Below are 24,942 nucleotides of genomic sequence, written 5' to 3' on the forward strand. Positions count from 1 at the left end.
AAGTTCAGAGCTTACTGGCAGCAATTATGGGACACTGAAACGCAAAATAAGCTACATGTTACAAAGCTGCGTCTTGGAAATTGGCTGTTGGTATCAAAACCTTGCCATACAGGAGTAACACTTTCCAGACTTGGAATGGGACATACTTTTTGTCTGGTGGGGATCCACCCATGTGTGAAAAATGTGGTGAGCCACCTACTGTGCTTCACGTCCTGCTGCAAAGCAATGAATTAGATGTTAACAGAAAAAAGCACTTTCCATTACCATACTGACAACAAGTTCCACTGCATCCTTTGTCATTCATAGGTAGGGAACCTCTTTTTAAATATGAATTGTTGTTTGAGTTTTTAAAAAGGCATACATTCTTTTCACATGATATTCCCGGGCAATCCTTAGCATGGCCTCTTAACAGAGGCTGCTGCTGCAGTATTTGCATTAAAGGAAAGCACCTTCCTCTTGTCCTTTGGGCTGAAAGGCCTTGAGAAGGCAATTGGGCTATTTCCATGCTCTAACATTTTATCCTCCTGGTCACTTAATATAAATGGAACACCCATGCCACACCACATGTCACTGTCACAATTTGATATCTTTTATGCTTCCATATATGATTTTAGGCTGATTTACAGCCATATTACAGCCTGTCATCGTTGGCCAGTGCTGACACCGCATTGGCTACACATGGCCCTTGTGCCACTAAAACACTAATCGTCATCATCATCATGAACATAGACTCTTGATTCCCGAAGCCGTGTCCTCGATTGTGCATTGAAGGTGTTGCTGTGGTGCTTTGCAGTCTACGTGTGCAGACGATGGTAGTGGCCTGATGGCAGCGGTTGTGGATATTGAGGGCAGAATGGAAATATGGCCTATTGTCGATGATGATGTTCATAAATGGGGAAGCCGAGCTCTGCACTATAGCAGGTAATTCTGTCAAAGTAAAAGCCTGCTCGAAAGATCTACACACATGGCCGATGGCTCTTCAGACACACCATAGGTATCGGGAATTCTAAGCATACTGTTCTGCGTATACCCAGATAACTCAAGCAATTTGGCACTCTTTCACTGCTGGTATTTTAGTGCATCCTCCCCATGGCCTAGGAAAGAAAGCTGACATCTTTAAGCAGTCCATCAGAGTTTCAAATGTGTTTATAGATGGCTGGAAAAGGCTCTTTGGCTCGCCACAACTTCTCCGTGATATCATGGAATGCAATTGCTGCACACCAGGTAAGCACCAATTTTGCACAGCACTGTATCGAATTCCTTGTCTTTGCTCTCAGACATTCTACTCATTCACTGGCAATGCATAGATTACCTATGTCATCGTCCATGTCAGGTATTCTGGATGCACAATTAACACTCATGGTTTGCCATGTCCACACTGCGTCTACGCAATCGCTACTGTTGCCCATGCACCACTTTTGTTGTTACAGCGGATGACAGGCTGGTGTTGCTTCTGATGCATCTGCACCCTCTGCACCTCAAAAAGAGGTGCCGAGAATGGCTGCTCTGGGTGTCGGCACCACCTACGCTTTTATCTTGTACGTGGTGCCATGGACCTTTTCTGAATCGAACAGACCTTGTACTGACATAAATAGGCAAAAGAAACAGCTGGTTGGTGAATTGTTATATACCACTTGGAAAAACTTCGAAATGCAGTCTTGAAGCTTGAATTCCTTCAAAGTTGGTGGCAGGTACAGTTCAGGTTTTTGACATTGAAAGCTCCTTATAAAGGAATCAATGAGCCTGCCATTGGGCATAGTTTGTTTTGGTATTTGGGGGTGGAAGTTTAAGTTTCATTGTTGCAATGCTTTTAATGGAAGATGTACCTCTGGTGACATGCTGTGTTCTGCCAGTCTTGCTGGAATGAAATGGCAAGCTGAGACTGGAAAGAACATTTACTTTTGCATAGTGTACGTGCAATACGGTAGGTGCAAGAGCTTGCTCTTAGTGTTTTGCCACAGTCACATTTTTCTATTTCAAGTGTCTGTCATGTTTGATAGCACTGTGTTTGAGATAACTATTATTTATTCTCCAACCAAAGTTGCGAAAACACGTAAGAACCCGACGTTTCGGAACCAGCTTGGTTCCTTCCTCAGGGGGGACTGCGGCGGCTTGGCAGTGGCCTCTTTAAGGCACTCTCGCGGCGGTTAATGATCCCACACATTACCGCGGAGCGTAGCCCATGCGCATACACCGGGGGGAGAGTTCCGAGGGAACGGTTGATATTTTGAGTGGTCCTCTGTATGTGCCACGACTCCAGTAGTAACCTCCTCCTCCACTTGGTTTCACTTTCCAGGATGGCCGCTCCGTTGAAGTCTATTTTGTGGTCAAACGTCTCGGCGTGCTCGGCGACGGTGCTGCGTTCTTTGTTGAGTTTACGGACGTCGTTGACGTGTTGCCTAATTCGTTCGGGGAAGTTTTTGGTCTCGCCGATGTATGACGAGGGGCAATCGGCACACGGTATTTTGTAAACGACGCCGGGCGCCCTGTCCTTTGTTGGTTGGTCTTTCGGGCGGGGAAGGTAGCGGCCCAGCGTGCATGAAGGCACGTGCACGATATGCACACCTTCTTTTCTAAAAATCCGGGCCAACGCCTCGCTGGCACCCTGGACGTATGGGACCGACGCGCGTTTTGGAGAACTGTTCGTCAATGCTGGCTTGGAGTCGCGTAACCTCTTTTGCTCTGCGCGGCGGGCGACGGATCGAATGAAATTTCTCGGATAACAGTTTTTTCTGAGGTCCGCAATTATGCGGGCCTCTTCTTTCCGGTGTTCCGTGTCAGTGGAACATATCTTTTTGGCTCTCTGAAGTAATGTGGACACAACGGAGGTCTTGTGGGTGGAGGGATGGGACGAATCGTATTGAAGGTATCGCCCGGCGTCGTTTACAAAATACCGTGCGCCGATTGCCCCTCATCATACATCGGCGAGACCAAAAACTTCCCCGAACGAATTAGGCAACACGTCAACGACGTCCGTAAACTCAACAAAGAACGCAGCGCCGTCGCCGAGCACGCCGAGACGTTTGACCACAAAATAGACTTCAACAGAGCGGCCATCCTGGAAAGTGAAACCAAGTGGAGGAGGAGGTTACTACTGGAGTCGTGGCACATACAGAGGACCACTCAAAATATCAACCGTTCCCTCGGAACTCTCCCCCCGGTGTATGCGCATGGGCTACGCTCCGCGGTAATGTGTGGGATCGTTAACCGCCGCGAGAGTGCCTTAAAGAGGCCGCTGCCAGGCCGCTGCAGTCCCCCCTGAGGAAGGAACCAAGCTGGTTCCGAAACGTAGGGTTCTTACGTGTTTTCGTAACTTTGGTTGGAGAATAAATAATAGTTATCTCAGTTTACTTACCCAACCAGACAGACTTCTGTCTAATGTTTACCTTCAGCACTATGTTTGCATTTTTGCATAGCTTGTGGACAAGTGGTGCAAGTGCATTTTATGTTTTTGTTAATAACTGCCCTATTGAGCAGCACCAGTCTCTGGCAAAAGAAATAAAAATTGCAGCATAGCTTAAAGGGAGGGATTTGTGAGCATGTTGTGCCTCTTAAATTCTGCGTCCATAATAGTCTTAGCATTTTGAGGCCCCTCTTGAAAAGGATGCACATTACATAGTGGCACCAAATGCATCTGCGGCCTAGTGATGATGGGGAGCATTTGTATTGATGCCATAAACTTGGAACAGGCGTACATGGGACATATCACTACGAGTGCAAGTTTTTCTATTTTTCTTAGAGCATATCTGCAGAGGCACTAGTAGGGCATCAAAATACAAAGATGGTAGTATTTACTGCGAAAGCTGTCAATAACAGCAAATATAGCTCGCTCAAAAAGTAAAATGGAAGTACGGCAGTGGCGGGCGCATGGCATGGAAGTTCTTTGATCTTCTGGCTGGAATAAATGGCAGTGTCGGGACGCGCTGCTCTGAGCTCTTCAGGTGTATTGTCCTGCATCACATTTTAATCCCGGTATATCATAGAGTGAAGCCTTTGGATTTTAGAAAAGCTATGTGCAGTGCCAAAAGGGCTGAGCTGACAGTGCTGATTGTAAGTCTGACAAGAAAGGTGGCGCAATTACAAGTTGGAGGAATGCATGGACGGGCTAGTTCATGCTTGTTCATAGTAACTTTCAGTGCAGCAAAACGACACAAGGAAGACGACAGGACACAGCACTGCTCTCAACTGACATAATTTTATTCCGTCGCACACCTTTATCAGAAAGAACAGATCTGAAGATCGTGCGCTTAGGTATGATGCGCGGAAATCAGCATGACACATGAACAGAGCATTCATATTTTACAGCTTTTTAACCCTTTGCTGTCTGTTGTCGGGTCCCTCCCGACAATGCAACACGTTCACAGCGGTCCTTGGTCGGCGAGTTTTTTCGTGGTTAATTCACGCGCGCATTTTCTCATTGCATTATGCACCATTTCTAACTCAGTGAGCAAACAGCTTTTACTTGACCTGTGATTTCTTTAGTTTCAGACTGGAACGGACAGAAGGTGGGTAAAGGTTTTGTACTATAAAAGGCTAAACCTGAACCGACAAAGCAAGTACACATAATAAAGACCAGTGGTTCATGCACAGTGACCATTACCGTGATCAAACAGCACCCTCATTGAGCAGCAGCCAAGAAAATAAATGCCGGGCTGAATAATGTTAAGGACAGAATGCTGATGCACTGTGGGCCAAGCAGCTGTATGTAAAAGGCTTATGAAAGCTCTCGGGCGGTGGTGTCATGGCTCCTTTCCGAAATAATAGTCTGAATAAATAAGGCTTGACACTTGCACTGTTCGCAGTGCTGAGCTAGATGAGAGCCTGTACCAGTCTGTAGAGATTTTTGGGTGTGTTGGTTCTCCATAAACAAGGACAGAGGGAGGTGATGACAACACAAGCACTTACTTCAAACTAATCATTTATTCACAAAACTACATAATGTGAACACTTTCTTTCGTGGTTGATTCCCTCCCTCTGTCCTTCTGCAGATCTGCATTTTCTTTTGTTCAAGAACATATGAATTAGATGCTGCTGTACATAGAAATGCTGATGCACATTTCAATGGCTGATCTGCATGGCAGCTAAAAGTTTTGTCAAGTTCCGCGTTTTCCATGTTGAGAAACATGACACTTGAATTCTAAAATTTCATTTTTGACAACTTTGAAGCTACCATTGGTGAATATTTGGAGGGGCACTTGCGTTTCAAGTGTTGATAAGAGTGAGGCTCCTGTAACTAAGCGTTGCCTGCTAAATTCGTGCCAAGTTATATCGGCTACCAGTAGATCACCTGGTTGCTGTGCAGTAGATTGGTCCTTGTAGTCCGTGTGAGTAGCCTGGCACAATTGGCTTGTGTGGTGTGCAACTTGTGTAATATGTGCAGTTATGTTTAGTGTAGGTGGCTGCAAAACTCCATATGCTGGGCGAGTGCAAATTTCTGCATATGTGGCTTACCGGTGGTAGTTACAGGGGCTGACTTGACGTTAGACCAGGCGAAACCATGCTTGGAAGTGATGCAAAGCCTTCATTGAGGTCTTTTGACATTGGTGCGATGTCGGCGCTGAAAAATCCATGCAAACAGCATCACGGAGCTTCAGGCACCGCATGTTACCGAGATAACGCCTCAAAGTAAGAATTATTAATTGCGCAGTGTCAGGAGACATCGTGGCGGGGACCCACCCCTTGTGGCTTTAAGCGTCCCTTGGCTGCCCACTGGGACCTCTTTGTCTTGTTTGGCTAACTAAAGGCATTAGATCTGTCTGCAACATGGATTCACCTGTGCAAAAGGTTTTGAAGAATCAAATCTCTTTGTGGCGTCAATGGTACTCGGTCATCTGGAAGGCTCTCTTGCAGTTTGACTGGACCCAATTTTTGAGTGACTTTTTGATTGACAAGTTTACTGGACAGGGAGTGGTTTGGATGTTTTTACACCTTGAGTGGTGTTTTGAGTGAATGCTGAGAGTACCCATTTCTTAAAAAAATTTAATTCCTAATCAGTGTCACTAATGTGTGCTTTTTCGTTGTATTCATATTGTTGAACGCAAAAAGTCCATGCATAGGTGGAGAAAGGAAAGCAGGCATCAGATAATGCTTATTTTATGCCTTCTTTCGTGCGGTGATTTCTGGCACCATTAAAGGGACTGACAACCAATTTTTGTGGGGCCTGTTTTCTTTAGTGCAGCAGAAAGCTTACCAGTCAAGTCATGGAGTGGTAATGCGGAAAACACTGTGAAACATTCTTTATCAGAAATTTTCGGTACGCAGCGCCGATGAAGTCATAGCTGCAACACATGCTGCGAACAGTGCACAATAACTGTTGACGCAATGCGCCACTGTAGCTGCAGTTCGCTGCGCACTTGCACCGCGGCTCGACATGGTTCCACTTGTTGCCATGAAGGCAGTGCCACGTGTCGGCATCATATCCTTTTACTTCGTAATAAGTGTAGAATAAAGTGCCTAACATACATACATACTGTAATTTTAAGCACAAATTGTGGTGTGCATGATAAAGAGCAGACTTCGTACAGCAATGCGAGACTCATTCGCGCAGTGCGAAGGCTTATCGCCAGGCTACGCAAACTTTCAAAACGGAATTAAAAAGACACAAATCATATTGAAATTGTGAATAGAATGCTTGATTCTGTCACTGTAATTTACGGTCTTTCCACTTCCACCAGTGTCTTGTGACATGTACTGGCTGGTGTTGACAGTTCCTTTGAGTTTTAACTATGGTGAATATGTAAGAAAAACATAATACCAGTGTGTCTGAAATAGACTGAAATTAATTTGCTAGAAATTAACCATACATAATGAGTATTTTTGAAATCTGTCTGCACATAAACTAAACTTAAAGTAGACAAAATAGCATTGACCAGCCCAGATTGCAGCAAGAACATTGGGTGACATGGAGTAAGGAAAAGCAAGCGGCTAAACTAGACAGCCTTCCTTGAGCAACGTGCATCACTGGCCTAGGCTATGTAGGGAAGGAAAACTACATTTACACTCATCCAGGGATTGTATGCCGGCACATAGGCCGCTTGCAGCTGAGCTCCATGGAAAAATATATTATGGTGATAGCAATTGTATGAATGCCGAGGGTGCACTTTCGCCGTCGCCATGAGGTTTTGTATAACTTAGAAGGGTAGCGGCTTGGGCTAGTTGGAAGTAGCGCTCGTCTTTGTGAACCTTTTTTGTCTTCGTCTTGCTTTGCGCTATAATAATTGTCATTGTTTTGTATAAAGTCCGAACTGATAACGTTGGCCTGCACTTCATATGTTCTATGTGCAAGCGAACATGTGCGAGGGCCGCCGATGATTGCGGCTGAAGCAAAAAGGAAACGCGTGGACGCGTCATGTGAAGGGGGGAACATTGCAGTGGGGCCTTCAACTTGAGCACATATTATCACTGGTTCTCGTGGGTCTTGCTTGTATGACATACTGAAAGTGAAAAAAAAAAAACACACAGATAGGCAGAGACATAAGTGCTTTCCCTGTGTTTCCCTTGAATCGTCTTTTTAACTTTTCAGTCTAGTCCCCATGAAGATGTGAGATTATTCAACAAAATTGTGATATACACAAAATCAAGATTACTCGGTAATTTATTTAGCACCAGTATGCTTTTATGTTTCAGTCATAAATGTTTTTCTTTAAAAACTTGTTATAATGTAATAACATTGTTTCCATCACAGCAAGCTAGTAGGAATAGGGTCCTGATTTTTGGGCATTGGAGGGGCTGTGACAGCCGACTGCTTAAGCGACCGGGCGGGCATGTTGCTGGCATTTTCCTGCCTCACTTGAAAGCGAGGCGGAAGGAGGGAAATAAGAAAAAGCTTCTTCCTTGATAGGCCTCCTCCTCGCACCCACATCCCAACAGTATTAAAGGTGTAGGTCAGAAGAAACTCACTGTCCTGTTTCGACGACACATGTGAATAATACTTGTGCGGATGGTTTTTTTAAAGGAATGTTTTTGGGAGTTCATATAATACGATATTTCAAAGCTTGATTTTTTTTACTTCAGCATTTGTCCCATTTCTCTGCTGTACTAGCCAGCCCAGTTTTGCGCACATTTGTGTTATGCAAGCAGCCACAACTTGAGCCTGTTTGCAGCAACCTCAAATATCTACGTGGGCAATTGCAATCTTCTTCTAATAAAATTCATGCACTTTGCTGTTTGGGTGATTGGATCATACTTTAGTAAAACCTGTTGTTGGGCTAGTTGGTGCATGTTACAAGAAAATTCGACGACGCTTTTCGGTGGTTTGCGTCGTTGAATTTTCTTGTGATTGGATCACTTCTTTGTGAAACACAGCCTGGCTCATTTGCATTATCATGAGAAACCAGTCTGAAATGTACAGCAGTATAATTTTATGGAATCTAAGGGCATCAACCTTGCCACTTTTTAAAGTAAATTCACTTCCATTTTTGTTGTTCCTGTTGCGGATTTTGTGCCACAGCACCACGTGTATGGCTGTAACTGCATGGCTGCTTCTGGAACTTGTTCAACTTGGTGTGGTTTCCTGTACATTAACTTAAATGGAACATGCGAGACCTGCACAAGATGTAAGAGCCACTAACAGTAGCATTTTGTGTGGTCCATTGCACTCTCATGCCATGCGAATTCAGCAGCTCACACCTATTGCCACAGGAATTTGTGCCGCCCGAGTGGTTGTAAAGGCTGCACTCCATTCTTTGGATGACAGGGCGCTTTGGAAACCAGGCCGACCACTTCCTCGGAGCACTGGCCTTCAGCCGAGCATTGGACCGCACCCTAGTCCTCCCACCATGGGTGGAATATCGGCCAGGGGAACCCAAGTCTGTGAGTGCTGCTTGTTTCCTCGTACCGATTTCCGAAAGCCGGAGACCTAATGCCGGTCCCTGTGGCTCACTTTGTGTGCTCCTCTGTGACCTTGCAGGTGCAGGTGCCCTTTGACACATACTTCAAGGTGGAGCCACTCACCAAGTACCACCGGGCGATCACTATGGAGAAGTTCATGAAAGATCTGGCACCCTCTATTTGGCCACCAGGAAACCGCACTGGTGAGAAGTGCTTCATTTTTAGTGGTGTACAGTCAAATCTCGTTACAGTGAACCTCAGATCACGGCCGCTGGATGAAAAAGCGCACAGTACGGCCTGCCACGTCGGGCGGCTTTCTATGGGAGAGCGCGTGTTGGCCCTAGTTGCAGCTGTGGCCGCTGCGGTGCGATGGGGCGGGGAAGGGGAAACGGATGCCGGTGGCTCCGTTGGGGCAGCAGCCGCAGCAAATTAGTTGGTGGTGGTCACAACAGCGATCTCACTGTCGTGTTGCGGCCTAGCGAAAGGCCATGCGCATCCTGGCCGGCCGCAGGAGCAGAGAAAGGGACTGAGCCGCTTCCGATGCAGGCGAGATAACGTCAACCTTTATTCCATGCAACCAGCATACATATATAGCAGACACTCATGTGACCAATGACGTCACGTACAAGCAACACTTTACAATTGTGGGCGACAGCGCCAGATAACGCGGACACTTGACGCGCATAGGCGCTATCACCACATCTCCCCTTCTTTAATAATACGCTGACAGTTGCAACCAACTTAGCAGCACTGCCAGCGAAAGAACATTTTGCAGAAACAAACAATGCGCAAGAAACAATACAGTCAATTGCTGTACCCGTAGCGGTCCGGCTGTCGAACAAGACGACCAGATCGCGTTCGGTATTCCGGAAGGTCAGTTCCCAGCAAGGAAGGGCTAGATAGATCGTCAGGTGCCATGCTGTCTGTAACGCGATTAGATTTCTGTTCCGTTTCTACCCGACTATCATTTGCCTGAGGAAAATCATAGCTACCTCCGTCATCCTCACCTTCTTTTGGCTGTGAAACAAAGCGAACCAAGGATTTCCTGTTTCTTTCTAGAACTACACCAGTGGAAGTTCTAACCACATACGACCTCGGCCGCTCAGCAAGTCGCAAGACTCGCGCTTTTTCTTTGCTGTCCGTCACCCAGATTTCCGCGCCCGGTTTGAGTGCTCGCAACGAAGTAGCCCTATGACGACGGTTGAAGTTCCTACGCTGCCGCTGTCGGGCGGTCGTATCATGGCTTCTGAACTTCTTCAGGTTTACCGTCTGAGGCAGAAGGCTGGTGGGACGGACAGGCACCATTGTGCGTAGCCGCCTGCCCATTAGAAGTTCTGCAGGGCTTTTCCCAAGTAGCCCCGGAGTGTCCCTGTACGCTAGGAGAGAAAGATATGGGTCCTTCGCTTTTGTAATGAGACATTTAATTGTCTGGACCATCCTCTCTACTTCACCATTTGCCTGGGGGTACCTGGGGCTAGACGTCACAGCGCGAAAACCGTAGTTGCGAGCAAACAACTTGTATTCCTGCGACACAAATTGCGCTCCGTTATCAGACATAACAACTTCTGGTATGCCATGTCTTGCAAAGAAACTTTTAAGGTGCGTAATGACAGTGGCACACGTTGTAGATGATAACAAAGCAATCTCTGGATACCTAGAAAAATAATCCACGACTACCAAATACCATTTTCCTTGAATATGGCAGAGATCAGCACCTAGTTTTTGCCAAGGACGCTGTGGAGTGGTTGTCGGGATCATTGATTCTGACTTTTGGTGTCTGTGCTCGGCGCATACACGGCAATCGGTAACCAAAGCTTTCAGCTGACAACTCAACCCTGGCCACCATACCGACTCTTTGGCTCGAGCTCTGCATTTTTCGATTCCCAGGTGACTCTCGTGCAAGCGTATCAAGACCTCTGAGCGCAGTTTTTGAGGAATGACCAACCTCACACCTTTAAGTAGCACGCCTTCAGCAACTGTAAGCGTGGCTCTTTCCTGCCAATATGGACGCCAGACCATCGGAAGAGATGAGAATTTTGGCCACCCTTTCCGACTGAATTTTACGAGTGCTTGACAAACTTCGTCAGCGGCTTGTTCTGCTTTCACTCTCTCGAAGAGGCTGGCCTCGACCGCGTTTGACAAGCATCCTGAAACGTGCTTGCTGACGTCATTAACAGACAATGCATTATCACTTTCTTTTCCCCGAATCGGGGCCCTCGACAACACATCTGCAGTAACTAGGCTCTTGCCCGGGACATGCACAACTTCATAGCTGAACCGCATGAGCCTCATGCGAAAACGCTGAATGCGAGGTGGTAAAACATCTAAAGGAGATTTTCCCAGCAAGGTTACAAGAGGTTTGTGGTCGGTTTCACACACAATTTCAAGACCTTTGATGTACCCTTCGAATCGTTCTGCCACCCACGTCATCGCTAGTACTTCTTTTTCAATCTGGGAATATCTGGTTTCGGCAGACGTCAACGAGCGCGATGCAAAGGCAACGGGTCGTTTTTCGTTGTTTGGTTGAACTTGCATCAGTACCGCCCCCAAACCGAATGATGACGCATCGGCGGAAAGAATCGTAGGGTACTTTGCATCATAGTTAGCCATGACGCGCGCCGAACCGATAACGTCTTTAACGTACGACAGCGCTTGCTCTTGGGCTGGTCCCCACGTCCATTCAGAACTCTTCAAAAGCAAGTGACGTAACGGCGCCGTCTTTGAAGCCAAATCTGGTATGAATCTTGCCAGATGATTAGTCATACCGAGCAGCCGTCGAACGTCAGACACGTTATTTGGCGTCGGCAATTCTTTGATGGCCCGGACCTTTTCAGGGTCCGGCCTGATTCTGTCTCGACTTAGAACACAACCAAGAAATTTGATCTCGGTTACTCCAAAACAACACTTTTCTTTGTTTAGCGTAACGCCAGCACTCATGAGACGGTCTAAAGTAAGACGCAGACGCTCATCATGTTGAGCTTGGTCGCAGCCATAAATGAGCACATCATCCATCATGTTTACCACGCCTGGGATTCCTTCCAGAATCTGCGACATTTTCTTTTGAAAAAACTCAGGTGCTGACGTTATTCCAAACGGTAGCCTCTGAAAACAGTATCGCCCAAATGGCGTAATGAAGGTAGTTAACAATTGACTTTCTGGCGACAACTTGATCTGATAAAATCCAGAATTAGCGTCCAGCTTCGAAAAAACCGATGCCCCACTTAACAGACCAAGGCTATCTTCAACAGTTGGCATAACGTAGCGCTCGCGAAGTACACTTTTATTTAGTTGCGTCAAGTCCACGCAAATACGAAAAGGTTTCAGTACTGGTACAATACCCGCGCACCATTCTGTTGGTTCGTCTACTTTGCGGATTACGTCGTCTCGCTCCATACGCTCGAGCTCCTGCTTAACTCGGTCCCGCAGGGGTAAGGCAATGCGACGAGCAACCTGAATAGCAAAGGGTACAGAGTTCGGCTTCAGTCTGATATTGTATTCCCCTTTCATAGCTCCCAGACTACCGAAAAGCTGAGGGTAGGAAGCTTCGATGGCTGTCGCGCTACTGACCGAGTCAGCGAACTTGATTAGCTCAAGGGCTTCGAGCGCTGGGAGACCCAAAAGTATCGAGTGCAAAGGCGAGACCACGTACACCGTTTGTCGGACAATGCGTTGTTTCCACTGGATAGTGGCAAGAAACTTTCCGAGAACATGCAGTGGCTCATTCGCAGGGCCTGTTAAAGTTGTGTCGCACTTCTCTAATTTGGTAGGCAATCCCGGAAACGTTGAAGGTACAACAGACACTTCTGCACCCGAATCAAGTTTAGCGAACACCGGAGTGCCGTTAATGACAACTTGAGCATACCGAGAATTAGAGTGCTCCCCATTTACCGCGCCTACGAAATACGCCCCCTTGTCCATATGGAGAGAAGAAAGCTGTACCTTCTTTCGCTCGCCTGCAGCCTTTTTCCGACACACCACTGCGAAATGTCCGGAACAACCGCAGTAGTTGCATTTTGCAGCTCGTGCCGGGCAGGAGGTCCTCGGGTGCTCTCCTTGACCGCAGTTGGGGCATGAACTGGGGGTGAGAGGTCGGTAGGACTGTGGTCTGGTGCATTGACCTTGTGTGACAGGTGCACTGGTCCTTGACGAGGTGCCGGAACGCTGTCCTGAAGAATTCTTCCGGGGCTGCCGTTGTTTGTTGACCGCGTCCAGGTTGCTGGCTGGCGCTGCGGAAGGTTCGTCGCTGGTTTCTCGCAGCTGTTGCTGCTGTCGTTGGACGGTCTCCTTCAAGCGAGCTTTTGCCAAAGCGCTGGCGAGTGTCAAATTTGCATCCATTTGCAGAGACTCCAAGAGCTTGGCATCACTGAGGCCGACTACAAACCGGTCGCGGATCATGCGTTCCTTTTCCTTGTAGTCGCACCGGTCCGCCAGTGTGTGCAACGCGGTGATGAATTGGTCGACTGACTCTCCAGGTTGTTGTATGCGTCGGTGAAAACATGCACTCTCGTAAACGAGGTTCCGTGCGGCCACGAAGTGATCGTCGAACTTTTTTCTGACGACTTCGTACTTCTTCTGCTGTTCTTCAGATAGTGCGAAGGTCGAAAAGATCTCTCTCGCTTGCCTGCCCATTGTGTAGAGTAGAGTCCGGACTTGCGCTTCTTCACTTCGCTCATTTAAGCCAGAGGCAAAGCGGTAGTCGTCGAATAGTTGGATCCAGGAAGGCCATTCGGACGTCCGGTCGAAGTCAAACGTTGGCGGAGCTGGAACAGCGAACATGCCGTGAACTGGCTTGACTTCTTTGTCTTCTGGCATGGCGCCGCTTGACGAAGACTGGTGCAACGCCCCTCGAATATCAGAAGACGGCCACTTCTGACACCATGTCGTGTTGCGGCCTAGCGAAAGGCCATGCGCATCCTGGCCGGCCGCAGGAGCAGAGAAAGGGACTGAGCCGCTTCCGATGCAGGCGAGATAACGTCTACCTTTATTCCATGCAACCAGCATACATACAGTAAAACCTCGGTAATTTGTACTCGGTTAATTGGGAATCCCGGATAATTTGTATTATTTGTGCGGTCCCAAATTTTTACATGTAAATTTAACCGGATAATTGGTGCGGCCAGTCTGCGACTTCCCGGTTAATTGGCACACTTGGCCGCGACTTCCAAGATATGCAAAGGGTGTTGCGAATCTCGGAGGCTGTAACTAAAACATGCATTTTTTTTTTTTTTTGATGTATGGATCTCGAAGGCCATGTTTTTTTTTACCGGAAATACGTCGTAGACGCCATGTTTTAGCAATTGCCAGGCGGCGATGCGTGCGGTTGCGATCATGATCATCATCATCATCTCAACAGCGATGTTAGCCACTCTAGCGAAGTGAATGTTTTGTGGAGTCTTTGTGCCATTTGGATGTCGGCTGGCGAGCATTGTGCGATTCGGTGCGACTGCTCCATTTGTCTCCTGTCTCCGCTTGAGTGTCTTCCCTGTGAATTAGTTGATTGAGGTGTGCTTGGAAGGAAGATGCCGAAGTACAAGAGCTTGTCCCTGCACGAAAAGGTGTGCTTAATTGAAGAGGCCAGCAAGTCGACGGCGTCGAAAACGGCTCTCGCCGAAAAGCACCACGTGCCTCTGTCAACGCTGTGCAACATCATCAAGAATAAGGAGAAAATTCTCGATGCTTACAGCAAGACGCACTCGTCAAAGCGTACACGAGTACGCCCGCCTACGTACGCCGACGTTGAAGCAGCTCTGATCGACTGGCTGCAGAAAGCCAACGCAGCACACCTTCCTGTGAATGGGACCATATTGCGTGAGAAGGCCAACCAGCTGGCGCTGCAACTTGGACATTCTGAGTTTAAATGCAGCAATGGATGGTTTTGCCGATTTAAGGAGCGCAACAACCTGACATTCGTGACTGTTTGTGGCGAGAGTGGCAGCGCGGATCAGTCTGTTGTCGACGGCTGGAAGCAGCACACCTTGGCTCCACTACTCGCCAAGTACGAAGCAGCAGATGTTTACAACCTTGATGAAGCTGCTCTGTTCTACAAAATGTTGCCTACGAAGACGTTCGCTTTGAAGGAGGCAGACATTAAGGGGCGGAAACAGAACAAAGATAGAATCACTGTTTTGTTTGGTGCAAGCATGTGCGGTGAGCACAAGCTGCCACTGCTTGTTATTGGGAAGACAGAAAAGCCTCGTTGTTTCAAAAATGCACGACTGCCATCCAAGGATGACCTGATCTATAAAAACAACAAGAAAGCTTGGATGACGGCTGCACTCTTTGAAGAATACGTGCGGCACCTTGACCGCAAGTTTGCGGCCGCAGGGCGCAGCGTTTTGTTCGTCGTCGATAATTGCCCAGCTCACGGCGACATTCAGAACCTGCAGGCAATCAGGCTGGTCTTTCTACCCCCGAACACGACGTCGCTATCGCAGCTGATGGACCAGGGCGTCATACACCATACCAGGAAAATATATCGCTACAATCTGTTGAAGCGAATGCTCCTTTGCTATGACAACGGAAAGGAGTATAACATTGACCTCCTCGGTGGTATTTGCCTCATTGTTCACGCATGGAGGCAGGTGGAGGCCACCGTTATTCGACGATGTTTTGAGCACGCCGGTTTTGTGAAAGAAGAGGCAACCTCCGCTGAGTTTGCTGTCACCGCTGTCACTTGCCCGTTTGATGAAGAAGGGGAGACTCTCTGCGCTCGATATGAGGCTTTGCACGCGGACGAGGAGTGCACTCCAATCGGATTCTCCGAGTACGCAAATGTCGAGTGCACAGTGCAGACGTGTTACGCCGACATCGACAGCGAGATAGCTGCGAGATCGACCGATTCGGCCTCTAATGTTGACAGCGATGACGAGCCCTCCCGAGCACCCCCTTTGGCGGATGTCATCGATGCCTTGAGTGTTGTGCGCAGCTTCGTCGAGTGCAACGGCGGCAAGGCTGAGATGCTGCGCCTCATTGACAGGCTGGAAAATATGACTTTCAGTGCTGGGAACTACCGAACGCGTCAGTCACGCATGGAGGAATTTTTCTCCAAGTAGGCTGACTTGCCACAATAAAGGTGTGACTTCCGTACATCACGTTTTCTGGCTGATTTCTTTGATTTCGCGTTGTTTCGGATAATTGGGAATCCCGCTTAATTGGGATATTTTTCTCGGTCCCGAGGCCTTCGAATTAACGAGGTTTTACTGTATATAGCAGACACTCATGTGACCAATGACGTCACGTACAAGCAACACTTTACAATTGTGGGCGACAGCGCCAGATAACGCGGACACTTGACGCGCATAGGCGCTATCACCACACTCACTGGGCTGTTCTAAGCAGTCTTTTTCTATCTCATCTATCACAGTCATGACATATCATGCATTCAGTTGAGTCCGTTCGCGTAATCTGGTTAAATAGCCACTTAAGTTTCGGTGTACGTGCCGAGCTCCTGGCATTTTGTTTTTCCAGGACTAACTTTTTGCTTCGTGCCTGAAAGAATATTCCACAATGCGCGTAGCAACATTATATGGCGCTGAATGTGTGAAAAAGTGGTTGTTATATTTATGTGCATGTAATGAATGCATCGTTTGTTATTTTAGCGTATTGTTTTCCGTGACATTTCTTCAGCACCTTTGAATTTTCTTAGCTGAAAAAGCTTGACAGGTATTTATTTGAAACATCTGACAATACACGTTCATGTTCTTTATACACAGGAAGTGCATGTAAAAACATACGTTGAATCTTTTTCGTGATGTCTGATACATGATACTGTGCCGAAAAGTAATTCAGCTTCGGATGCTTGATACTAGCGGATTCTACAAATATAGTAACGCACTCCTCGTAACTTTGTTGAAAAGGCTGCGGAATTATATATTCATTAGAAGTGGCTTGCAAATTTCTTGACAGTTCTTAGCAGGGCAATGTCATCAAATTGATGTATATATAAGGCCGATCACTGGAGTGGCAATATCTCGAAGAATGAAGCTACAACTGAAGTTTTCTTTAACTCAAGAAACAAAACCACAAAATGGCCGGGGATCAACTCAAGCTATATATATATATATATATATTCATGCGTGACAATCGCTTACCCGGTTTTTTTCGAGGCGGCCGAGTCAAGTGACAACTACGTTTTATATTTACACAAGTATACTATAGTAGCACGCAAAACCACGGCTGTTGTAGGACAGTCAAGTACGTACCTTTGTTGAAGCAAGCACGGGTGCCTTTGTAGACAATATATAATAGAAAAAGTAAACAGTAATAGATGACAGAACCATATGATGGAGAGTGCCAGAAGACAATCACATTGGTGTGCAACGAAGATTCGCCAGTGCCTGTACAGCGGCTAACATCAAATGACCAAAACGAAAGGTTTTATGGTCTGCACAGACTGGAAGTAGACAGGGAAGCCAAAATTTGGGCTCACAAGCTGGAGGTATAACAAAACAATAATAAAAAATAAGAAGACAGAGGCGAGTATAAGGAAAGCGCTTACCCCCCCCCCCCTTTTTTTGTTTACCGTATAGCTGTCAAAAGCGACCCACCTTAACTTTGTCCCTGTGAGTCGCTCGCAATGTGTGTTTTGGCTGCCACGTATATATTTGTTTGAAATGAAATCTTGTCATCGCCCACCAGCCGCTTTTCTGCAGTTCTTTGTCTCCGCATGTTTTGCTGAGGTAAGTTTGAGTCTGTGCCCCATACCGCTAATGACCACAGACAACCCAACTTTCTGAATAAAAGGGATACACCTGCTTTTCACTGCAACCAACATCAGTACCACATGGCATTGCGGGGCAACGCACGTCACCGCAACGCGACAGCGTTCAGAAACAACCGGAACCGATGACAAAGGTGCCATGGGTGGGAAGGTGAGAACTAGAAAAAAACGGGAGATAAGAGAAAACGGGAAGGTGGTGTCACGGTGCTGGATTTCAGCAACGTTTGCAACCAGCCGCTGTTTGCAGCTAGCAGGGATGAGCCCTGAACTGATAATAAATAAAATAACTTCTCACAGTTTGTCCAGATTTTATGTTCACTGTTGAATTCTTTACACGATCATGAAAACGGCGTAACGGGAAGAGACAGAAATACAGTCGATCCCGGATATATCGAACTCGGATATATCGAATTATTGGCTATATCGAACAGTTGAGAAATCCCCTTGAATTTCCGATGCAAAAGTATGGGGTTGGTGTGCACGTATATCGCACTCCCGCACAGCGAAACATCCGCTATATCGAACGCTGCCCCACGCCGAAGCCCAGAAAGTGCATTTTTCCTAACAATTATTGATCATTTTTCGGCCACGTTCTTGTTCCAATCCCTCGTCGCACGCAGGTGACGAAATGGGCCTTTTTCAGGAGGGTAGTCCGCATGCGCGGCGGCGGTGACGACACGCGCGCCATGTTTATTGAGGGTCACAGCGTGGCGACAGGAGCGGACTGAGCGCCACCTGGCGTGGAAGATTTGAAAGTTTTCCCGAAAAATACCAGGCCTCCGAGAATATCTACCGGCACGCGATGGGCAACTTCAGAGGCCATGGACCCTCAGTTTCGATTTCAGCGATCTCCACTAGAGGCGCTCTTCAGACCTGAAAAAGGCCCAATGCGTTGCTCTAGTTCGTTGCGCAGCGCTTGTCAGTTCACCGGTATATTTGACGCGCGGTCCGCAGGTTTTAACGCATAGGCTAGTGTTTTTCAAAGAGGCTGATTGCCGAGGGCACCAAAATGAGAATTCGAAGTGACTTCGCAGTCTTGTTGTAATGTTTGCATGCCCTTCCTTATCTCTTCGCGCACGATGGCATGCGGGCCCGCAAAGCATGGCCTTCGAGATCCGCAACCTCGTGACTTATTTTTTAGTGTTTTCGGTTTTAAAATGCTGATCTCAGAGGTTTGAATCGCAGATGGTGGGTTTTTATTCTCAGTGTCACCTTTTACAGCCGTGTTGGTTTTCCTTTGTTTCTTAAAGCTAGCTTCTATTGCTACGTACTGCTACAAAAAGTAACGTAAAATGTGAAATCTCGTTTTGAGTCTCGTCTTCGCGAAAATCTCGGAGGCCATACTTTACGTTTTTGTTCAATACCGGCCGGTGGCGCTGCAAATAACTGCGCTCGCTCTCAAATTTCTTCTATTTTACTTCACATTTTGCGTTACTTTTTGAACCAACACGTAGCAACTTAAGCTAGTTTTAAGAAACAAAGGAAAACCAATACAGTTACAAAAGGTGTCACTAAGAATAAAAACCCACCATCTGCAGCTGCGATTCGAACCCGGGCTAGAGTGACCTAGAATAGGGGGAGTGTCCAAAGAGCGCCGAATACATGGGAGGAGCGAGGGCCTTTTGCGGTGAACTTCCGCGCCGCGGTGCTGCCGTGCCGGACCCGTGGGTTTTCCCACGGTGGAAGCCGCATCAAGCGGCGAGCGTCTGCTACGCGCATGATATTTTGGCCGCTATTAGCTAAAATTGTGGAAATTTGGGCAATATTAATACTGCGTCACTGCAACATAATACTGCAGCGACTCATCACACAGAGAACACGCATTTGTTCGTTTGTGTGTGTGAAACGGGGATTTGTATATATCCTTTCAGCTGGTTTGTCACCGCACTGGTCCACACTTTCGTGGCTGTTTGAGGAACGCATCCTGCACGCACTTCATCGTGAGAAAAGGCGCTTAACTTACTTTCGTGTGGAATGACAAACGTAAACTTGCTGCGGAAGAATAAACTGGAGATAACCAGGAGAACGTAGCACATAGGCTCGTAGTAACTATAGCTCATGCAATATGCTAACGCGTTTGTACCCTTCATATCCTATCTTTTATTTCGTGCATTCCATTTGTTTTACAAGGCTGCCTCACGCGCTCTGATGTTTCAAGCCATTTCATGCGAAGCTGAATGTGTCAGTCGGCGTGGCCGCGGTACCAAAAGTAAAAAATTACTCGCATAACTCGTGTCTCGTTCACTTGGTATACACCAAAATTTGCACAGAGGGGCACAAATGTACGTATGCCCAACACGACCGATAGGTCATGACATCACTAACCTGACATGCTTGCCATTTGCGTAACGACTAACAATAATAATATGGTGTGTGGCGCGCAAACCCGCCTGTCTGTAGCCAGAAATAATTCTGACGATGTGTGGTCTGACGATTTGTTTCCGTCAGGTTATAAAAAACTTGGTAGTCACCAATATCGATGTCAACGTGTTAGACTTACCTACAAATTTTGGAGAACTGACCGCATAAATAAAATGTTTGCCAAAAATTTACATGAAAAAAAAAAACATGGTCCTATGCATTCGCTTGAGATGACTCGAAAACGAAAGCCATCGTCTTTTTCGTCAGTCGATGCATTGAACCTCCCTCGCCCCTCTCGAAAGCTTCTGCACATAACGTGGTTCGGACTGCCGAGGATCGAAGGCATTGCAAGCTTTCTGCATTCACCTGCTTTTACATTGCCTCCGTGATCAGCCCCCGATCACGGAGGCAATGCAAAGCGACCATGTCATGTGATGGCGTCATCATATGACGTCATAGTGACGTCACAAGTTCTGTCGATGTCATCGCGTGATGATTTTGTGCATCACTCGTGTTGGCTACGCGGGACGCCGATGGTCAGTTTCGTGTTTGATGAGGCATCTAAGGCTTTAGCCTTCAAAAAAAAAAGACAAACAAAGAAAATGAAACGATAACAGTGCAGCATCGTGTATGCCTCACATCATGTGCGAGCGATTGCCCGAAAACAAACGTGATTCTCAGTTCAGAGCAGCTGATTGCATGCGTCTGCGAGACAGAAGAGGGCGTGCTTTAATTATAATATCTGGGGTTTAACGTCCCAAAACCAAGATATGATTACGAGAGACGCCGTAGGGAGGGCTCCGGAAATTTCGACCACCTGGGGTTCTTCAACATGCACCTGAATCTAAGTACACGGGCCTCAAACATTTTCGCCTCCATCGAAAATGCAGCCGCCGCGGCCGGGATTCGATCCCGCGACCTTCGGGTCAGCAGTCGACGCCATAACCACTAGACCACCGTGGCGGGGCAGAGGCGTGCCTTACCCATCTGGTCATCTCTTTATATTTATTCAAGAGATGAGCACACTCGCTGTTTAAGTACTCCGGAGCTTCAGCACGAAATTGTGGTGGACGCTATATTGAGGTCATCAGGAAAAAAGCGGGAAATTGCGGTCGGGTGCCTTGTTGGCGCGCACTCAACTGCCGCGGAAACAATTGTATTTATGTAACTACTCGTCCACATCTTTTTTGTAAGTCTCTGAACCGGGCGAACGCTAACCTCCAAGAACCGTGAGAACGTCTGAAGTTGAGAATGAGTTGGTTGAAACTGTTTTCATTTCGTATGGTGAAGGCTTGAAGCAATGTAGCATCTCGCGTGAACGTTTCATACTGACGTTCAGCGATCCAATGCAACATGCGAAATATTTATATATATATATATTAATATATATATTATAATATATATATATATATATATATATACATATATATATATATATTATCATCGCATGTTGCATTTTTTCTGGCTAGGTACATAATAAGGGATCTCTGCATTTGAACAATTTTCTCAAGTGATTGAGATATTACACTTCTATTTGTGATTTCTTACTGTATATTCGTTCAGGCAGCTTGTACACAAGAATCGGGGCATTTGTAACTTTGTTGCATGATATCTGGATATTTGTAAAGCATTTTCTATATTACGCCTGTTGTGCAAAAACTTGTGGAATAAGGTTAGTTTAGCTGGCATTGCTTTTCTTTCAAATGTTTGCGCACGGTGTGCCTTGTACGCTACCTCAGAAGCAAAAATAAGCCAACAGCAGTGCGGTCGTATGGCCGTCTCTACTATTTTTTTTTCTTTTTTTTGTTTCCCTTGCGTGTTCCCGGTGTGCTCCATCCATAATAATAAGCTAGTGGAGGCTAATGCTTGTCGAATAAAGCGGTGTGCATATGGCTAGCAAACCAGTGGCGACCATGAGTAAAAGCTCGTCGTGTGAAGCGGTCGCTGCGCGCAAGTATTTCAGCTGACTGCGCATGAAATTTATTTTTATTATCTTAATTCGCGCATGCGTGATGCTATTGCCCCATTGCTGTGCGAATAAGGTTTTTTTTTCGTTCTTTGCTTGTGCGTGTCCGTTTTGCGTGTTTTACACACGCACCAACGTCCTCGAACTCTGTGACCGGAACTAGGCCACGCTGATGCCGCTTGACACATGGTTTTTTGCATTCTGTTGTTGCCCCAGCACTAACACAACGCCTAAAGATGAATAAGCTCCATTCCGCACCGCATATAAAAGTTAAGTAGACTTCAAGTGCCCTGTGTGGAAACGCGGCGCAAAAAACTACAGCGCGTAGCAGACGCCCCTCGCTTTCCGCGCGCTTCCCGAGCGCGGAAAGCCCACGGGTCCGGCGCAGCAGCGGCGCGGCAGGAGTTCACGGCAAAAGCCCACGCGGGAGCCGGCGCTTTGGACACTCCCCCTATTCTAGGTCACTCTACCCGGGCCTCTTGAGTGGGAAGCGGGCTTATACCCCTGCACCATTTGACGGAGCCGCACGCATCTCGTAAACGACGACACATTGCAGACTACCGATCGCAGCGCTGCAAGCGGATTGACCCTGTTTGGGCTTCACTTTTCGAAGCTCGTTCCGGGCACACCCCTGTTCTAGTACACTCTAGTGCAGCAGTGCAGCGTTGTCTTGCAGAATGTGTACTGTGTGTACTTCGCGCTTTGTTCTTGATAAATTGTCATTCGGGAGTCGAACTAAACATTGTCCCGCTCGTAGCGAAAATGAACCGGTGCTTGAAACGACGTCAAGTAAAGCACCGTCGTGCACCGTTTCCTTACGTGCCTTGGTGCCAGTTGACGACTTCGGGCGCGTCATGACCGCCGACTACGGCGTAGCGGCGTCAGTGAATTTTGCGACTTAGCGTTTACGGGAGCACAGCGAGTGACTTCATCGGTGCAGATTACGACGTAGCTGTTTCTGACTGCATCGATGCCGAGATATAGCCGACGTCCGGTGCTGCGGAAATGGACCCGTGCGGTTTGAAGATGCCAGCCGCCGCTGCCACCGCTAAACCCTTTACCGCGCTACAGAGCTCGCATCAGCGTTCAGCGTCGATCACAGCTGTTGTGGCGGAAGGTGCTGAATTTACTTCTTTGGAAAGTTATATATTTTGACGATGACTTGATGAATTCACGGCGCGCAAGAAGCAAGACAAGTTGACGAACTTTTTTTATGCGAATAAAGTGCGCGAACTTGCAAAAGAAGTTCTCGCCTTGTTCTTTAGCATATGTGAGCGAATCGTCATGTTTGCGCTTTTTACGATTTCAGAAAACTGTGTCGAGGCCTGCAGTGCTTTAATTAAAGCCTTAAATACGCATATTTCGAATTATCGATATATCGAACTATTTCGCGATCCCCTTCGAGTTCGATATATCCAGGATCGACTGTACTTTTAAAGCGCAGGAATGCAAGCAGTTGTGTTCGTGTGTTTTTCAGCCTTTTCATCACTCTTTCCGTCTGACCGTTTTCATATTGATTAATCCGTAACAGCTTGCCCAATTGTCAGTATTGTAGATATAGTCACTGAAATTTCAAAGTGACTCGTATCTCCTTCTATGAGATGGTCGCACATATGATAAACCGTGATACTGTATCGTATGTGTACTATAAAAATGTTTGGAGGAAGGAAAAGTTTATCTTATTTTGTGTAAAATAAACAGTGGCCGCTGCAGTTTCTGAGATCACTTTTTTGAAATGAAATGATTAAATCTGAAGCAACACACTCAGAGCCAAAATAAAGAATTTCGATGCATTAGGAAAGGTGCAGCGCCTCCAGGTTGGTTAGTTGTGGTCTTCTAGGACCAGAAAAATATGCCCACACGATTACTTCCGCAAAAAGCGATCGGTGCGCGAAGTTCCATCTTGGGCAAGGCAAGAACAAAAATTCCCAAGAGCTGAAAGTATGTACAAGAAATATCGGTAATTAACTGATGTGTACACGCTAGATGGATTTTAGAAGATTTTGGGCATCACATGAAGACGCACGCGCTCAAGCAAACTGCTGCAAGCGCGCCGCGCATGTGATCTCGCGGGCGTCCGCGAAACCCGCCGTCCCCCCACCCACGGTGGCGCCGCGGCGGTGGTCCGGGAAACTAGGTCCGTCACGCCGGTTTCGGAGCACGCGGCAGGCCGTACCATGCGCTTTTTCATCCAGCGGCCGTGGTCAGATTAACGACTATTTCAAATATCCCCCTCCAAATGCCCATTAGTTTAATGCAAAAATATTTCACTACTACAAATTTCAGAATACCGAATGTTTCAGAATAACATCGAATTTTATTGCCCTTGTATCTCCGCAAATAGCGAATTTAGAAAGTTACTCACGGCAGTAGAAACAATGCCCAGTTCCGTACGTGCAACTAGTATCATCATCATTGCCCTATTCGAATGTGCGAGCCCTATCGCCGTCACCACCTCCTGTATAGACTAGAGTGCCTCGATGCGCGTGTCCCCGCTTAGAGTGGTGTCAGCTTTTGAAAGGGCAGATGCCGCTCCTCAGCCTTTGGTGGCAGCGCGGCTGCCATTTTGAATCCCCCGCCCGGTCGCTTGTGCGTGCCGCGCGGGCTCTTTTAGGTCGGTGCACGTTTCCCGCCCAGTTTCATGCGCTCACTACCGTCACCATGGCCGGGTGTTGCGTGTCGCAGCGCACCAATTATTCCAGGAATGCTGTAAGTTGTATCGTTTTCCAAGGGACCCGAAAAAAAGGCTTCTTTGGACAGTAAAAAATTAAATGTGACATCCGACGAATACATCATCCATTTGCAGTGTAGTTTCCAGCCGGTATAGGCTTCCAAAGCAACGTCTAGCGTCGCCACTGCTCTTATCGCAACTGGGAATATCCACGACGCGACTTCTTTTGCCACAACACTGCCCCCCCCGCTTCCGTGCACGCGCATAGCTCTCGGATTGCATCTGTGGTGCGTCACAATGTAACTATTGCTGACTAGCAGTGCTCGGGCCGAATGAGGAGCGCATGCGCGCACGTGTCTAGCCACCACCACTGCCAAATCCAGCGACAACCGCTTC

General features: G+C 47.2%; 2 protein-coding genes across 3 annotated transcripts in view; one reads left to right on the forward strand and one right to left on the reverse strand.

Moving 5' to 3' along the window:
- LOC119389716 (GDP-fucose protein O-fucosyltransferase 1) overlaps positions 1-24,942 on the forward strand; it is a 299,155-nt gene that overhangs the window by 67,219 nt on the left and 206,994 nt on the right. For both annotated transcript variants that reach the window (XM_037657086.1, XM_037657095.2), the window contains exons 2-3: positions 8,696-8,811; positions 8,909-9,032. In XM_037657086.1, the coding sequence (XP_037513014.1) occupies positions 8,696-8,811; positions 8,909-9,032 (240 nt within the window). The remainder of the gene's footprint in view (positions 1-8,695; positions 8,812-8,908; positions 9,033-24,942) is intronic.
- LOC125757718 (uncharacterized) lies at positions 9,375-13,888 on the reverse strand. Its single transcript, XM_049413700.1, has 2 exons — positions 12,769-13,888; positions 9,375-10,353 (listed from the first exon to the last, which is right to left on the reverse strand). The coding sequence occupies exons 1-2, from the start codon at positions 13,828-13,830 to the stop codon at positions 9,634-9,636; spliced, it is 1,782 nt and encodes a 593-aa protein (XP_049269657.1). The 5' UTR covers positions 13,831-13,888; the 3' UTR covers positions 9,375-9,633.

This window comes from Rhipicephalus sanguineus, chromosome 1 (assembly GCF_013339695.2).
Source record: "Rhipicephalus sanguineus isolate Rsan-2018 chromosome 1, BIME_Rsan_1.4, whole genome shotgun sequence".
NCBI lineage: Eukaryota > Metazoa > Arthropoda > Arachnida > Ixodida > Ixodidae > Rhipicephalus > Rhipicephalus sanguineus.